The sequence below is a fragment of the Gadus chalcogrammus genome, chromosome 9 (genome assembly GCF_026213295.1).
Source record: "Gadus chalcogrammus isolate NIFS_2021 chromosome 9, NIFS_Gcha_1.0, whole genome shotgun sequence".
Taxonomy (NCBI): domain Eukaryota; kingdom Metazoa; phylum Chordata; class Actinopteri; order Gadiformes; family Gadidae; genus Gadus; species Gadus chalcogrammus.
Genome location: NC_079420.1, coordinates 13796718 through 13810468, shown reverse-complemented (window position 1 = coordinate 13810468; position 13751 = coordinate 13796718). Strand labels below are relative to the sequence as shown.

At 48.0% G+C, this 13751-nt stretch overlaps 1 protein-coding gene across 1 annotated transcript in view; it reads right to left on the bottom strand.

Moving 5' to 3' along the window:
• Positions 1-7235: 7235 nt before the first annotated feature.
• Positions 7236-13751, bottom strand: part of LOC130389557 (UPF0606 protein KIAA1549-like) — a 34914-nt gene continuing 28398 nt past the window's right edge. The window contains exons 14-21 of the mRNA XM_056599388.1: positions 12965-13170; positions 12129-12361; positions 11322-11466; positions 10378-10710; positions 9091-9164; positions 8282-8430; positions 7664-7794; positions 7236-7433 (exon numbers count right to left, since the gene is read on the bottom strand). Coding sequence (XP_056455363.1) covers positions 7236-7433; positions 7664-7794; positions 8282-8430; positions 9091-9164; positions 10378-10710; positions 11322-11466; positions 12129-12361; positions 12965-13170 — 1469 coding nt within the window. The remainder of the gene's footprint in view (positions 7434-7663; positions 7795-8281; positions 8431-9090; positions 9165-10377; positions 10711-11321; positions 11467-12128; positions 12362-12964; positions 13171-13751) is intronic.

The window sequence follows — 13751 nt, the reverse complement described above, 5'->3', positions numbered from 1 at the left end:
CATGGAAACACAGACAGGATCACGCCTATGGTTAAATTCAAAGTGAGTCACCCAGAATTAAATCACCAGTTAGTCACCCGGCTTTTGCTGAAATCTTTTATGTGTAAAAAACACATATTACATAAATCGTCTCGTTTTCAGTTATAGCATCGCAATGTGTGCTGAGCGCCAGGAAGAACAAGCAGAAGCAGCTGACGGGTAGGACGGGTGCGTGAAGTGGGTGTGTGCAAGTGGGGGGGCATCTCCTTAATGAATGACAGCCTTTCACCTCCCTCATAAACACATCACATGAGAGCTGCCTCCTACTTGCCTCCAGCAATCAGCACAGCACAGCACAATGGCATACAATGTCACACATTGTTTCCTCCGCCACTGAAGGTGCAAGTGGGACGGAGATAGGGAAAGAGAGAGACAGAGAGGGGAGACAGTCAGAAATGGAAAGAGGGGAGCGGGAGGGAAGAACAGCAAGAGAGAAAGAGAGTGCGAGATAGACACTGAACAGTGTTACAAAACCTGCATAAACATAAAAAGGTTTTGCCTTTTCCATCTCGTACCATTTTAGTAAGTAGGTTAAAGTGCTACTCTAGGAGATAGCACTGGCCTGTGAAATGCTGCAGGGTGTAGGAGAGGCACTAGCCTTTAGCAACAACGACACAACTGCAACCAGACAACACGTTTCCCCTTTCGTTTAACGTAACCTTCACCCCACCACTGCAGTCTCTCTCTGTTATGAAAACACAGACCACCCTAAGGGTCCATGCTTTCCCCTACACAGAGTCAAGAGTGTGTGTGTGTGTGTGTGTGTGTGTGTATGTGTGTGTGCGTGTATGTGTGTGCATGTGTGCTTGTGTGAGGTATTCTTAACTCCGATCCTTTCCAAGTGTTTAGTGTCAGTGGCCGATCACTGAACTCAAGATTAGCTTAGCAGAAACGTAACCATCTCTCTCCTTCCCCGCATTCTCCCATTCTCTCTCAGCCTGATGACGGCGTCCCACGTCAGACCGAGGAAGGAGAAAACTAACCGCTTACAGCGCAGATAACGTGCCCTCGGTGCCTGGTGCTCAGGGGCAGATGTGATGATGTCACACCATGATAATGTAGAACCCCCCCCTCGCAGCCCTCCCTCTCTATTGCACTCTGCATCTCTCTATCAGACCATGTGTGTGTCTGTGTAACTACATGCATGCCTGTGCTCTCTCGTTACCGCCTTGCAGCACTCACCGGCGTTTCACAACGCCGGTATTCAGCCAACTCTAATGGCATCAGCATACAACTGGCAGGGAGGTCAAATAGTGACGTTCTTTCAGCCTGCCTGTTTGGTGGCAGCAGCGCCGGCCAGAGACTTCAAGCCTGAACACTCAATACTGCAGGTGTTCTGCATCAAGAGTCCCTATTGGCCAGCCAGGAATAGCCTGCTGTCATTGGCCACACTGCTGTCCATGCCGGTAAACAAATAAGGCGAACACCATGTTTTCTTACGTGCTGAGCGAGTCTCAAGGTGTGTTTACCGCAGCTATGAACGTCGTAAAAATGGAAATCATCGTTATCACGACTACCATGTTGTGCCAGAATGAGACAGTATGATTAAATAATCGGCAGGCAGTCCTTCACACACTAACTTCTTATGCATGGCGCAGTATGACACCCACAATCCCGAGTTCGGGAGACGAATACATTCCTAAGTTTTGACATTCATGGCAATGTTGCAATATTATAATAACCCACACACATACACGTAAATCTACACAGCAACACAAACACAATGACACACACACCACCCACACACACATATCTTCACATCAACATGCACCCTCACTCACATAGCAACACATCAACACACAAACAATCCCAGACAGACAGAAACACATGCACACACATTGACATTCACGCACTAGAAAACCTTGAGTATTTCACACCGACACGGGCAACAACAACAAATAGCCAGGGAATTGACACGTGAGACGACAAAGCCTCCAGCGTACTCACGAGAAAACACATCCAGCTATCTCCTTTCATCTGTCCTCTGCTTCCAATGGCAACACGACTTCAACTGCTGGGCTGTTACCCCTTCAGCCACACGCACAGCAGATTGACAGCGATAGAGAAACAGGCAGATCTGCAGTGTTGGAACTCTGTCAGTGAGCTTACGCCTCTGTGTGCATGACTGTGTGTGTGTGTGTGTGTGCGTCTGTGTGTGGATCTGCCCCTACTCTCTCCTCCCCTTTCTCTCTCTCTCTCTCTCTGTCTCTCCACCCTCACTCGCTCACATTTTCCAAGGTCAGTGGACTGAGCAGCCTGCTGTAGCTGAAGGCTCCTCCCTCCTGCTCCGTGTACCATTGCACCGGCTCCCCCCCGCCCGCCACCATAAACGTCCTAGTCCCCCCCCCCCCCCCCCCACCCCTTCCCACTCCTGTTCCCTCTCTCTCTCTCTCTCTGCGCTCAGACCGTTAATTACCATCATGATCCAGATTAACTCCTGGGTGTGGGCTCTGTTGTTGTACAAGTGTGCCGGTCTGGACGGAGCTGCGCCACCGGCCTGAACACACACACACACACCACACACAGACACACGCACACACACACACACACACACACACACACACACACACATACACACACACACACACACACACGCAGACACACACATGCACAGAGAGACACACAGACCCGGACACACACAGAGACACACACACACAGGGATTAGAGTCTAGACGGTCAGAGCCCAGGTGAAGGGGCAGCTAGGCAACGGTTCAGAAGATTTGTGATTTCGTTGTATGGGAAAAGATAGAGAAAATGGCTGTGGATAAAATGAGGGAGATTCTAACCACATTTTGATGATGATGATGATGATGAGGATGATGATGATGATGGTTCTGTGAAATCAGAAAAAGGACGCTAATAGTTTATTTGTCTTTCTTTTTCTTGCGATTGCACATGCTGTCGCAAGGAATAGGTCAGGGATAGCTACAGCAGAGATTGTCAAATATTGACTATTGAGATTGTCAAATATCCTCAAAACATAAACACAGAATCCACAGGCAGAACATGCAGTCTGTCTGTTGTGAGCAGACATAAAGAGCTTAAAAAGAAGGGAGATCAGAGAAAGAGAGAGAGATAGAGTGAGTGAGTGAGTGAGTGAGTGAGTGAGTGAGTGAGTGAGTGAGTGAGTGAGTGAGTGAGTGAGTGAGTGAGTGAGAGAGAGAGAGAGAGAGAGAGAGAGAGAGAGAGAGAGAGAGAGAGAAAGATTTTTTAAACATACCAAGGTGCAGCGTTTTGTTTGCTGTTCCTTTATTAATTTTAAGGGCAAAGTTGTACTTATTTGTTTAGAAAAAGTTGCTCTATTAGATTAAGATGTTAACACATTATATGAACCGAAGACACATGCAGCCTATTTCTTAATAAGATATGCATGTTTTTTCTAATCAGAGGCTCTGATTTAACACACCAACAAACATCCACCTTTGAGTTCAGATCAAGTTACAAGAATCATAGGGTCTTGTTTGTCAGGAAATTAAAGGTCTACTGATAAACCCCTCAGAAAACAGACAATTAATCAATCGCAGGGATCAGGCCTTTTGGATTGATGGTCGACTTAAAAGATCGATACATACAATAGGCCTATTTAAATACTGCCCGGCGAAGAGCATCCAATCAGTTTGAGCCCGAAAAGTGTATGTAATACCTTTACATGATAATTTTCAATTTGAATGAACAAAATGTAATCAGCAAACCGAAAAAAGGCTACTACCGTCCATGTGTATTCAGTATCGAATCTTTGGTCGACCATAAATGATTAGCGGGTATCCCGGTTGTCTACTCACTAAATCAACGCAACAGATAGCTCCGCTGACTCAGCAGATTCCCCGGGCCAACCCCTTGCCACATTTGCACGCAAAAAAGAAACTCTGTGCTCTTGATACCCTTGCACCTAAAATACATGTTTGATTCATTTTAAAGTAGGATTTTATTTTTCCCAGTAACGGCTTGATGAAGCTAACGACGCTATGCTAGCACCGTTCTATATACCCTCATCCGCTCAGTTAAATGTACATGGGAGGGTTACGTCGTCTACTCTGAGGTTCTCGTGTGTGGTGCTGCCATCTTGTGGGCATTTACCAAACGGGTTTAGAGTTAAAAACAAACAATTAGTAATGTTAAAAAGTATAAACATGAAAAGCACTAATTCGCTGAATCGAAAAATATTTGAACAAGCTCTGAGAATAAAATAAATATTTGGTTATTAAAATAGGTTTTGGGGTGAATGTAGCCTATATTGTTTTAAACTTCACAGAGGTCAATGTTGCAAATGGAATATCATCTTTGGAAAAAAAATAAAGACAAATGAACAGTGTCATGTGTATTTCATGCTCAAAAAACAACAAATGTGAACAAAAAGTCTACAGCTATCAATAATAAGACATTTGCACTATATCAGTCAAATACAACGTTGGACCAGCCAACACACTCCACTCAAAAACCAAAGCACATGCAAACAACCATCCGACCAAACAAAAACAACTAAATGTTGGCCTCAGAGGGTTTAAGGCTGTTAAATCATAACCAAACCAGCAGATGGAGGCATTCAGTGTGAGATTGATACAAACATAACCAATTTACAAAATTATCCTAAAAGTGGTTTTAAATAATAAAATAAGTGACCACAAATAAACAACAAGGTTGTAAGATATTTTGGAGGATGAAAACAACAGGAAAACAAGTGCAAATGGCAGGAAATGGGAAGTTGTTCTTGAAACAAGATAGTTCACAGAGGATGACTCATGAGGATGATGATAGGAAACCATTACAGAACATCACGGGGGGGGAGGTATGATTCTGCGAGGCACATCACATGGATTAAAGGAGGCTACAGCATCTCAGATGTGTAACAGTGGTTATTTGATTGAATACCCCTCATACAATGTCTAGTTCCTGACATCCAATCCCAGAAAGTATTTGTCAAAAACTCTGCCTTTGAAACCAGATCCTCTTTTATTTTTGTTTAATTGTTATTTTTATTTAAAATTAATACGAAATAGGACTTCAGGCCCAGAACATAACAATATGTGCACAGAACAGTCGTGGCTGGAGAATCGGAACACGCGTCAAACCAGTGGGATGACAAAGGAAGGTTTGAAAAGAACATTACAAAATGGACCTCAAGTCAAGGAAGATTACTAGCATTTCCTAAAGCACATTAGGGAAACGATTCAAGGGGCTGTAGGTAAGATTCCAGAGTTGTAAAGATAGTAGAGAAGAGAGCAAAGATTTTGAAACTAAACACTATAAAAACATCCCCTCACTTTCTGCTCTCTCCCTGCCTACGTTTCTCCGCCATTGGGAAGTGTTGCTTTTTACACACATTTGTTCGACAGGCAAGATGGATCGCCAACACCATTCAGGGAAGAGACTCCCTGCTTGGAAAAATATGGCAGGAAAGGCCTCAAATCAAAATTGAATTATACAGAGGGAGACGCCGTCATCTCACAAATGGTATTCTCACAGAGCATTTCACTCACTGATGAGCTTAGGACTGGCTGTGGCATTTCTAACCATTAGACTCAAACAACAACACTTATATCTTACCTACAGCATCTTTCTAAATCATCATTGTAAATAGAACTTGTGACCGCGCTACTAAACAAAACATTTTGCCTGCTTTAAAAACAAACAGAAATGCCGTAATGGTGTATACTGTATACTGGAAAGACTCTGGTTACTGTTTGTTAAAAAAGCTGTCATACCCTCATTCATTTGAACCTCCTACTATACCATTATGCAGTAGGAATAGCATGATGGAACATCTGATCTGAATGTTGCGGTCAGCATACATATCAATTACGCTCCAAGTGGCAAGCAAAATAGAAACAACTGTATTATTAACAATAGTGTATCTACAGTATACCTCCCTATTCCTCACTAATAAGTTATGTTGAATTATGAATAATTTAATTACTGTTTGTATACTTAATTTTGGCTAGGAAGTGATTTTATTTTGGTTGAAAAACGAAAACCCTGCATTAAGTGACCCTTTATTAGGTTGCTATGAATGTCAAAGCTGGGGCTTTCATTATTAATACATCCCCTTTCTGGTTCCAATTGTGACGAATAAAAACTGGGAACTGATCTCAGAACCTCAAAATGTCACTCAAATATTTGGCCACCATCATAGTATGCATAACATGAAGGAAGATGATGTGCTACTTTGATACTTTGAAAAATAGGTAGTGTTTATAAGTACTTAAATTCAAGTCTCTTAAGTCCCCCTGCTACGAGTCCTCACTGACATGCCGATTAGGCACTTCCCACTCCTTCCGCCATTTTTAGAATTCAACACAATTCACTTTAACCGTTGTTTCACTGGCCACATAAATCATCAAAGCACTAAATCCCAGCATGCACCACACAGCCGTAGACAAGTGTATGACATAGATGCAGAGTTCACTTGTGGAGGAGGCAGCTCCTGTCAGAACCCCTGGATCACAGTGTCAAGGCGGAGCGAAAAGATGGTAAGGCAGAATGAGACAACCATTGGTAAGTTGTACACACACACACACACACACACACACACACACACACACACACACACACACACACACACACACACACACACACACACACACACACACACACACAACCTTCCCTAAACAACTGCTATCATTACTGTTATGATAATAATAAACACAGCAAAACATACAAATGGTAGTTGCGTTCAAACTGCAAACAACAGACAACAGTAGTTTGCCAGGGTGATTGACGAAAGGAGAGACGTCTCCGAAAGGCCCGTGGTTCAAAAAATACTGCTCAGAATGTTCTTGTTGTGTCCCCTGTCTTTCTTAAGTTCACAAGAATGTTCTCGATGCTGCCCACAACACCGCAGCTCACAAGCAGTGAGCCTTGACCCTGCTTCGATCGCGCTACCGTCCTAAAATACCGTATCAAACAATGTGTCCCATGACTCAACCCTCTGTACGTCAGTGGGACATACGCCTGGCGGCGACTGCCTAGCGTTCCTCAGTCTAGCGGATGGGCCGGGGCACAGGCATGGGTCACCCCCGCATGCCGTTCGCAGTCAGGAGACTTCCATGGGAAGCATCAGCAGACAAAGGCAGACGGAGGACCAAGGCAAGGGCAGGTAGTGGCATGACTGGTGAGGCGGAGAGCGGCTGGGGTCCACTAGGGCCCGGTGCGTCCGGGTGGTGGTAGGGGGTGGGGGGGGGGGGGGGGGCGGGGGCGCCTCAGCTGTGGTAGCTGGACACCGCTGCCTGTTTCTGGGACAGCCGCAGCAGCTCCTCCCGGATGGCCTTGATCAGGGAGGCCGAGGAGTGGGTGGGAGGGCCGGCGTCCAGGGGCTCCGGGGCCGAGGGGTAGCCCAGCCCGGGCGTGTCCTGGTGGGCCGGCGGTGCGGAGGGCTCCCTGATACCGTTCCGGGTCATCTGGGGGAAAACACAGGGGATGTTCAGTGATTGGTCGGGATGGACCAGGAATTGTAGCTGAATGATGTGCGAAAACATGGGAGACAAAAAACTCTAAAGTAGCTTTCACAATCAGCGATGGCGTGGGACAACCCTACTTTACATGACCTGCCTGCACACGGCACAGCGTATTTTTGGAAGTGTTAAACACACGCTTTTAGTCAAATCTACACACAGTCAGCGGGACTCACCGCATCCTTGCCATGGCCTGGAGCGGAGTAGTCGTTGTCATGGTAATGGCTCCAGCCGTCATTCTGTCCGACCGGTCCCCTGCTGATGCGGCTGGACAGACCCACCTGCGTCAGGTGGTGGAGCTGGGAGCCTTCATAGGAAAGATGGCGCGCGCACACACACACACACACACACACACACACACACACACACACACACACACACACACACACACACACACACACACACACACACACACACACACACAATACACACACACACACATTATTCATAGTCTCTGCACTGCGTCGCGGCCGATGCCAAACTCCCACTTCAATCATCGTAGCAGACAAGGTCAACTTCAATAATTCAACAGGGCTTTAGGTCTGACGGCTTTACGGCTCTGGGTGAAGACTGGGGGGCTGGGGCTACTCATCCAAGACCCAGCCGTTAACAAACTGCTCCAGACCCCGATCGATGAGGGCTCTCTCTGCCTGTTGATTGACTTGAGAAGTATGGGTAAAACTAGCTTATGGGTCCGGGGAACATTGATTTACAGTGCGAGTACGAAAGAGACTCTCCCTGTGTGTGTGTGTTTGGATGTGTGTCAGTGTGTGAGAGGGTTCGGGTTACCGTACCTGCAGTGCCCCCTACTGGTCGTGGTCTGGCGGACAAGGGCTGCTCCTCAGCGTAGTGGCCCTTGCTAGGGTACAGGCTGTCAGGCTGCAGTGGGGGCCCAGCGCCTGGGGCCTCCCCTGAGGGCAGGAAGCTGGAGCCTAGCCCCTGTCTGGAACACAGAGAGGGATCCGGAGGTGGCTTATGTTACAGATAGGCAGTACCTTAACAGAGTCAAACAGGTTAATAAGGCCAAATTATGCTTTATACTGTACTTAGGGAGGGGAGAATATTTGCCGTGCTATCTTTTATGTTTTTTATCAAATACTTTATGATTGGACGACTTTGCATGTTTTTTCTTGAAAATACTGTATGATTTTAAGATTATGCGACTCAACTCTGAGGACCATTTTCTAACCAATTCACAAAAAATAAGGTGATACCCTATCTTATCATCACACTAGGTACAGAATGAATGGACCCCCAGAGAGACATTTGAATCGAGCATGAATGTGTCATCAACCTACTACTGGCATAGACTTATTGGATTGTGGGTGTGGGTGTACAACCCTAGCCAACAACAGTGTGTGACATTAAGTAGTTTCCATGCTTGGATCGGATCCATTAGACCGATGAAATAATGATGATTCCCTCTTCAATTATTCAGCACGCTCCCTCCCAACGGAGCCATCCCATCGGCGAAAAAAACCCATGTCCACCGGGTTCAGGGGTAGGAATGAGGCCAAACAGGACACAGATCAATGGGAAAGCCTTTTGGTGTCTGTGGTGTGAAGGGGTGGCGGCAAATCTAATGGGATCCAGCAGGACTCACCGGTGTAGGAGGCTCGGGGGCAAACCCAGGTCGTTGTACCTCTGTGAGTGAGGGGGTTGAGCGATGGTGAGGGGCTACAAGGAGAGAGGGCAGACAAACAGAGCCCAGAACAGTGGTCAGAATCATTACGTTTCCCCGCTGGATCGATTCGCTCCCCTTCCGGTTGATAGGAGTGCCTCCTGTAAGAACAAATGTATCACCTCGCTCGACCGTTGCAAATTAAACAAGAGACTTTTATGGCAACAAAATATTGATATTTAGAGAACTCCCTAAAACAATGTGTCTGATGGGATAGGAGAATCATACAGTATGTTCAAAATACTTTAATCTCATAAAACCACAAAAACCTAATCACATTTCTACGTAGTGACAATTGCTGTCTTGTTTGGACGTTATATTTCGTTGTACATGCACATGTCATTTCAAATGACATGAGTCAAAGTATCATTAATTCCTTGCAGTGCAACCCCTGTGCCTCGCCTTTCTGAGCAGAATAAGCGGTTCTGCGCAGCGCAGTAAAGCTGATCACGCTTACACACGGGGGTGAATTACCCCCGAGCCGGTCCTAAGAGGCTGTTGGAGAGAGTCGGCCGGGGATTACAGGCCACAGGGCGGCGGTGGCTGGTGGGGGAGGGACAGCGACAGATGGAAGAACCCTTTACCGATACGCGTAGTGGAAAAGGAGTAAAGACCGAGCGGATCTAAGGGTCTGCCCCCGCTGTGGGAAGAAGGGCCACTGAGTAGGAGGGGGTGTGCTTTGAAGCCCCGCCGGCACGCACACCCAGGAAACCTTGCACTCCGTTGGCTTCCTGCGCAGTGAGACAGGTAGAGGGGGATCCGCGACGCTGAGAGACTGACTGACTGAAGCTTACAAGGTCTCAATCCGCCGAAGGCTCGCAGGGCTTACAGAGGACCAAAACCCCCCCTGCCCCATGTGGTCCGTGGAGTACCACCTGTAGGAGAGGGGTGGATTTGGCAGTGGGGGAGGGTAAAGCCGGAAGCCTACTTCAAAAGAAATAGATTATATTCCGACTGGCCGGGAGCAAAGAAATTATTTTGCAGATAAACTTGTTCTCTCCTCACAGCGGTTGGGGTTGGGTCACCAAGCATACCAGTGGTGACGGGTGAAATCAGGTTTTCCACTGAGGTGCCAAAGGTCAAAAAAGTAACTCAGGAGGTATGCCTTTGTTCCACTTCCTACTGCAGTCAGGTCCTTTCGTTCCTACAGCCTCAATGAACTCCTCTGGGTGAAGTACACCGACCGCGCAAGGGTCCATCGCTACTCACCCCGGGGAAGGAGCTGAGGGGCAGCGGGCGGGACGAGCCCCAGGCCCTGGAGCCGGGGGCCGCCGGCGGACTGGCGCCCGGCGGGTGGTGGGGGCCGCCGCCGCCCCCCGGGAGGGTGACGCCCGGCGCGCTGCCCTGCGAGGTGGGCGACACCAGGGCGAAGGCGTCGTCCAGCAGCGAGTGCATCTGCTGCCGCGCCTCCTCGATGGAGGGCTGGGGCGGGGCGTAGGGGGGCGGGGCGGGGGCGTGGCCCGGCGGCGGGGAGGAGGGGCCCAGGAAGACGTCGTCACTGGGCGAGGGGCTCCGGGCGGGGGAGCCCTGGTCGGGGTCCGACTGAGTTGGGAAGGGGGGGAGGGGAACGAGTCAACGTTAAAGCGATGGAAAACAGAAATCAGAAGCAACAGCGTTTCAGGCTGTGTGGAAGTGCATCACACATCCACATCACACTTTAACCACATGTGCTAAGGATGTGTTTCTCTCAGGACAGGAGGCTGCTGTTATATTTACACGCCACTAAAACCATATGGGTGCTGTTTGCTCCACCATGTCAGTGTATGTAGTGAGCAGGCACACCAACACACACTTGGTAGTCGGTTTTTGATAAATGAAGGTGACACCGCCTGAGGATAACATTTATCAACACTTATTGATTATAGCTTCTAAAGGTCTCTATTATTTGGTCATCATAGCATACTTAACGATTAAGTATGCTTTTTAAACACTGTCAAACACGGAACCTGATCATATTTAGTATTATTAGGTATTTGACAGAGTTAGACATCTTGCTGAAGGATGTGAACAGGGGCCGACAGGATTCAAAGCGAGAACCTTTGGGTCCGAGCCTGATGGTCCTGGGTCAAGCACCCTAAGCCCTGCTGGACCTTCCTGTCCACCCCCAGCTAGACTGAGGTTAGGCTGGGCCTTCCTCGGGAGGTACTACCCACCACGAAGGCCACGTTGCTGACGCCGGGACCCCTTCTGTAGACGGCGTCGCTGTCGCTGGTGATCAGGTGGTCCCGGTCTGCGTCCGCCAGCCCCGCGCTCAGCTGGTCCTTCCTCCTCTGCCTCGGGGAGCGCCGGCCTCGAGCCCTGGAGAGGGAGGGAGGGAGGGAGGGGGAGGGGGAGGGGGAGAGAGAGAGAGAGAGAGAGAGAGAGAGAGAGAGAGAGAGAGAGAGAGAGAGAGAGAGAGAGAGAGAGAGAGAGAGAGAGAGACCCAGCGTTGGTGATCTTAAACTTTCTACCGGACAGTGGAACATTCTACAGTACACCGTTAAACATGAGTGCTGTGTAGTGTGTGTATTTTTTATTCCTATTTGACCATTTAGCTTCTGTTGTATCCAAAGCACCTTACAGTGTGTTCTGACTGAGCAGGTAACAGTCAGGCATCTTGCTAACCTGCAGGGGGATTCAAACCCCAAACCTCTGGGAGGGGGGGTCAAACACACCACTACCCTCACCTTTTTTCTACACGGTCAAAATATGAAATATTTAGATAATAAGTTATTCATCTGGCTCCATTAATGGAGCCAGATGAATATGCTAACGCTGTTAGCATACTGAACAATCTGATACAATATATTTGGCCACACTTTCATAACTCTCATGATTTTCTTATTTATGTAGCATCGTGATACAAATGATGTATTTATTTCATGCCTGGTAAGAAGCTAGAACATAGTAATAGCAAAATAAAAATGGTGAAGCTGTCCTTGTATGTCAGAGTTGGGGGTGGGATAGGGAGGGGTCCTCACCCTTTCTTGGACTCTGTGAAGAGGGAGGGGATGTGGAGCTCCGGGTCCAGGATCCGGTCTATCTGCTGCCGGGCCTTCTGGTAGATCCGGCCCGGGTCTTTGGTGTCTCCGAAGCCGTTGGACGGCGTGTTCTCCATGGCGGGGAAGTCGTAGTGGCCCTTCCTCTTGGCACGCAGGCGGATCTTGTTGCGGTGGTGTTCGATCTCCGACTTGTGTCTCAGCGCCACCTGCATCTGAAGGGAGACGGTGGGGCCGTGAGCAAGTGAGTTCCCCCCCTCCTTAGCAACCTGGTTAGCCTGTACACCATGATGATATGTGTACACCATTAAAAGGCACGCCCAGTGCCACAATGTTAGTTAATGCTCAACATAAATATTTTCTCAACCTTCCCAATCGGAGGGCTCCGACGACAATGAGAACCACTATGTATCATGGGATATAGTGTGCAAACCAGTCTCCAACAGATGTACACTTATGTCACGCTGGAATATGGGTCGTATGTAGTGCAGTACAGAGGGAGACAGATTTGTACCCAAGTAGTGGCGTATATAGAGAACAAGTCGACCAACTGGAACTTAGTCATTGTAATCATAGCGCGACTACAGGTGTGTGAATGGAAGGAGGAAGTGAGGACGTTTAGGAAGGGGGCATTCGTTTATCTTGAGGAGGGGGTTATTTATTATCCTCTCCTGCTCTTTTTTGCTCCCTCCTTAAAACTTAAAAAATATCCCTACAGCAGATTTTAGAAAACAATAAACATGAATGTATGAATATACAAAATATGAATCTTTGGAATTTATTGATTTGGTTTGTCTCTAACGTAGAAGGCGGCCGACCTCTTTGTTCATGTGGGGGTTCACCGGTATCTTTCCGTTGACGCTGGGCCTGAGCAGTGGGGGGACGGCCATGGGCTGCATGGCGATGAGCTGGATCTTGTTGGGCAGCCTCCTGCTCGCCTCCATGGAGCGGGACATACGGTCCACGTGCTCGAAGATGGACGCCGTGGAGGACAGCTGCTCCGAACCACTCATGGGCGGGGGTCCTGTTGTAAGGAGAGAGAGAGAGAGAGAGAGAGAGAGAGAGAGAGAGAGAGAGAGAGAGAGAGAGAGAGAGAGAGAGAGAGGGAGAGAGAGAGAGACAGAGAGAGAGAGAGAGAGAGAGAGAGAGAGAGAGAGAGAGAGAGAGAGAGAGAGAGAGAGAGAGAGAGAGAGAGAGAGAGAGAGAGAGAGAGAAAGACAGAGACAGAATGATAGAGAATCAGAGAGAGGGAGAGAGCCAGAGAGAGAGAGAGAGAAAGAGACAGAGAGACAGAGCAGGAGAAATCATAAGCTAAGAAATAGCCCTATATACAGACATATATGCATGCTGGCTTCAAATGAGTCGATTTCTCCAGCAGGGGGCAGACCCATTGAGACCAAACAGTTTCTGCATGACATCATTCCCTTCACTTGCGACACTACGAAGCACATTGTGGGTGAAGCAAACATGATGAATACATTATCTCGCTAACAGAGGAAGGGAAGGGGAACTACTTTTACACAGTGTGCCCAATTTCAACATCAAAATTGTCTGGCTTTTTATGCGGGAAAGTTATTGGATTTTCTCTGTGACTGGCAGCTCGGC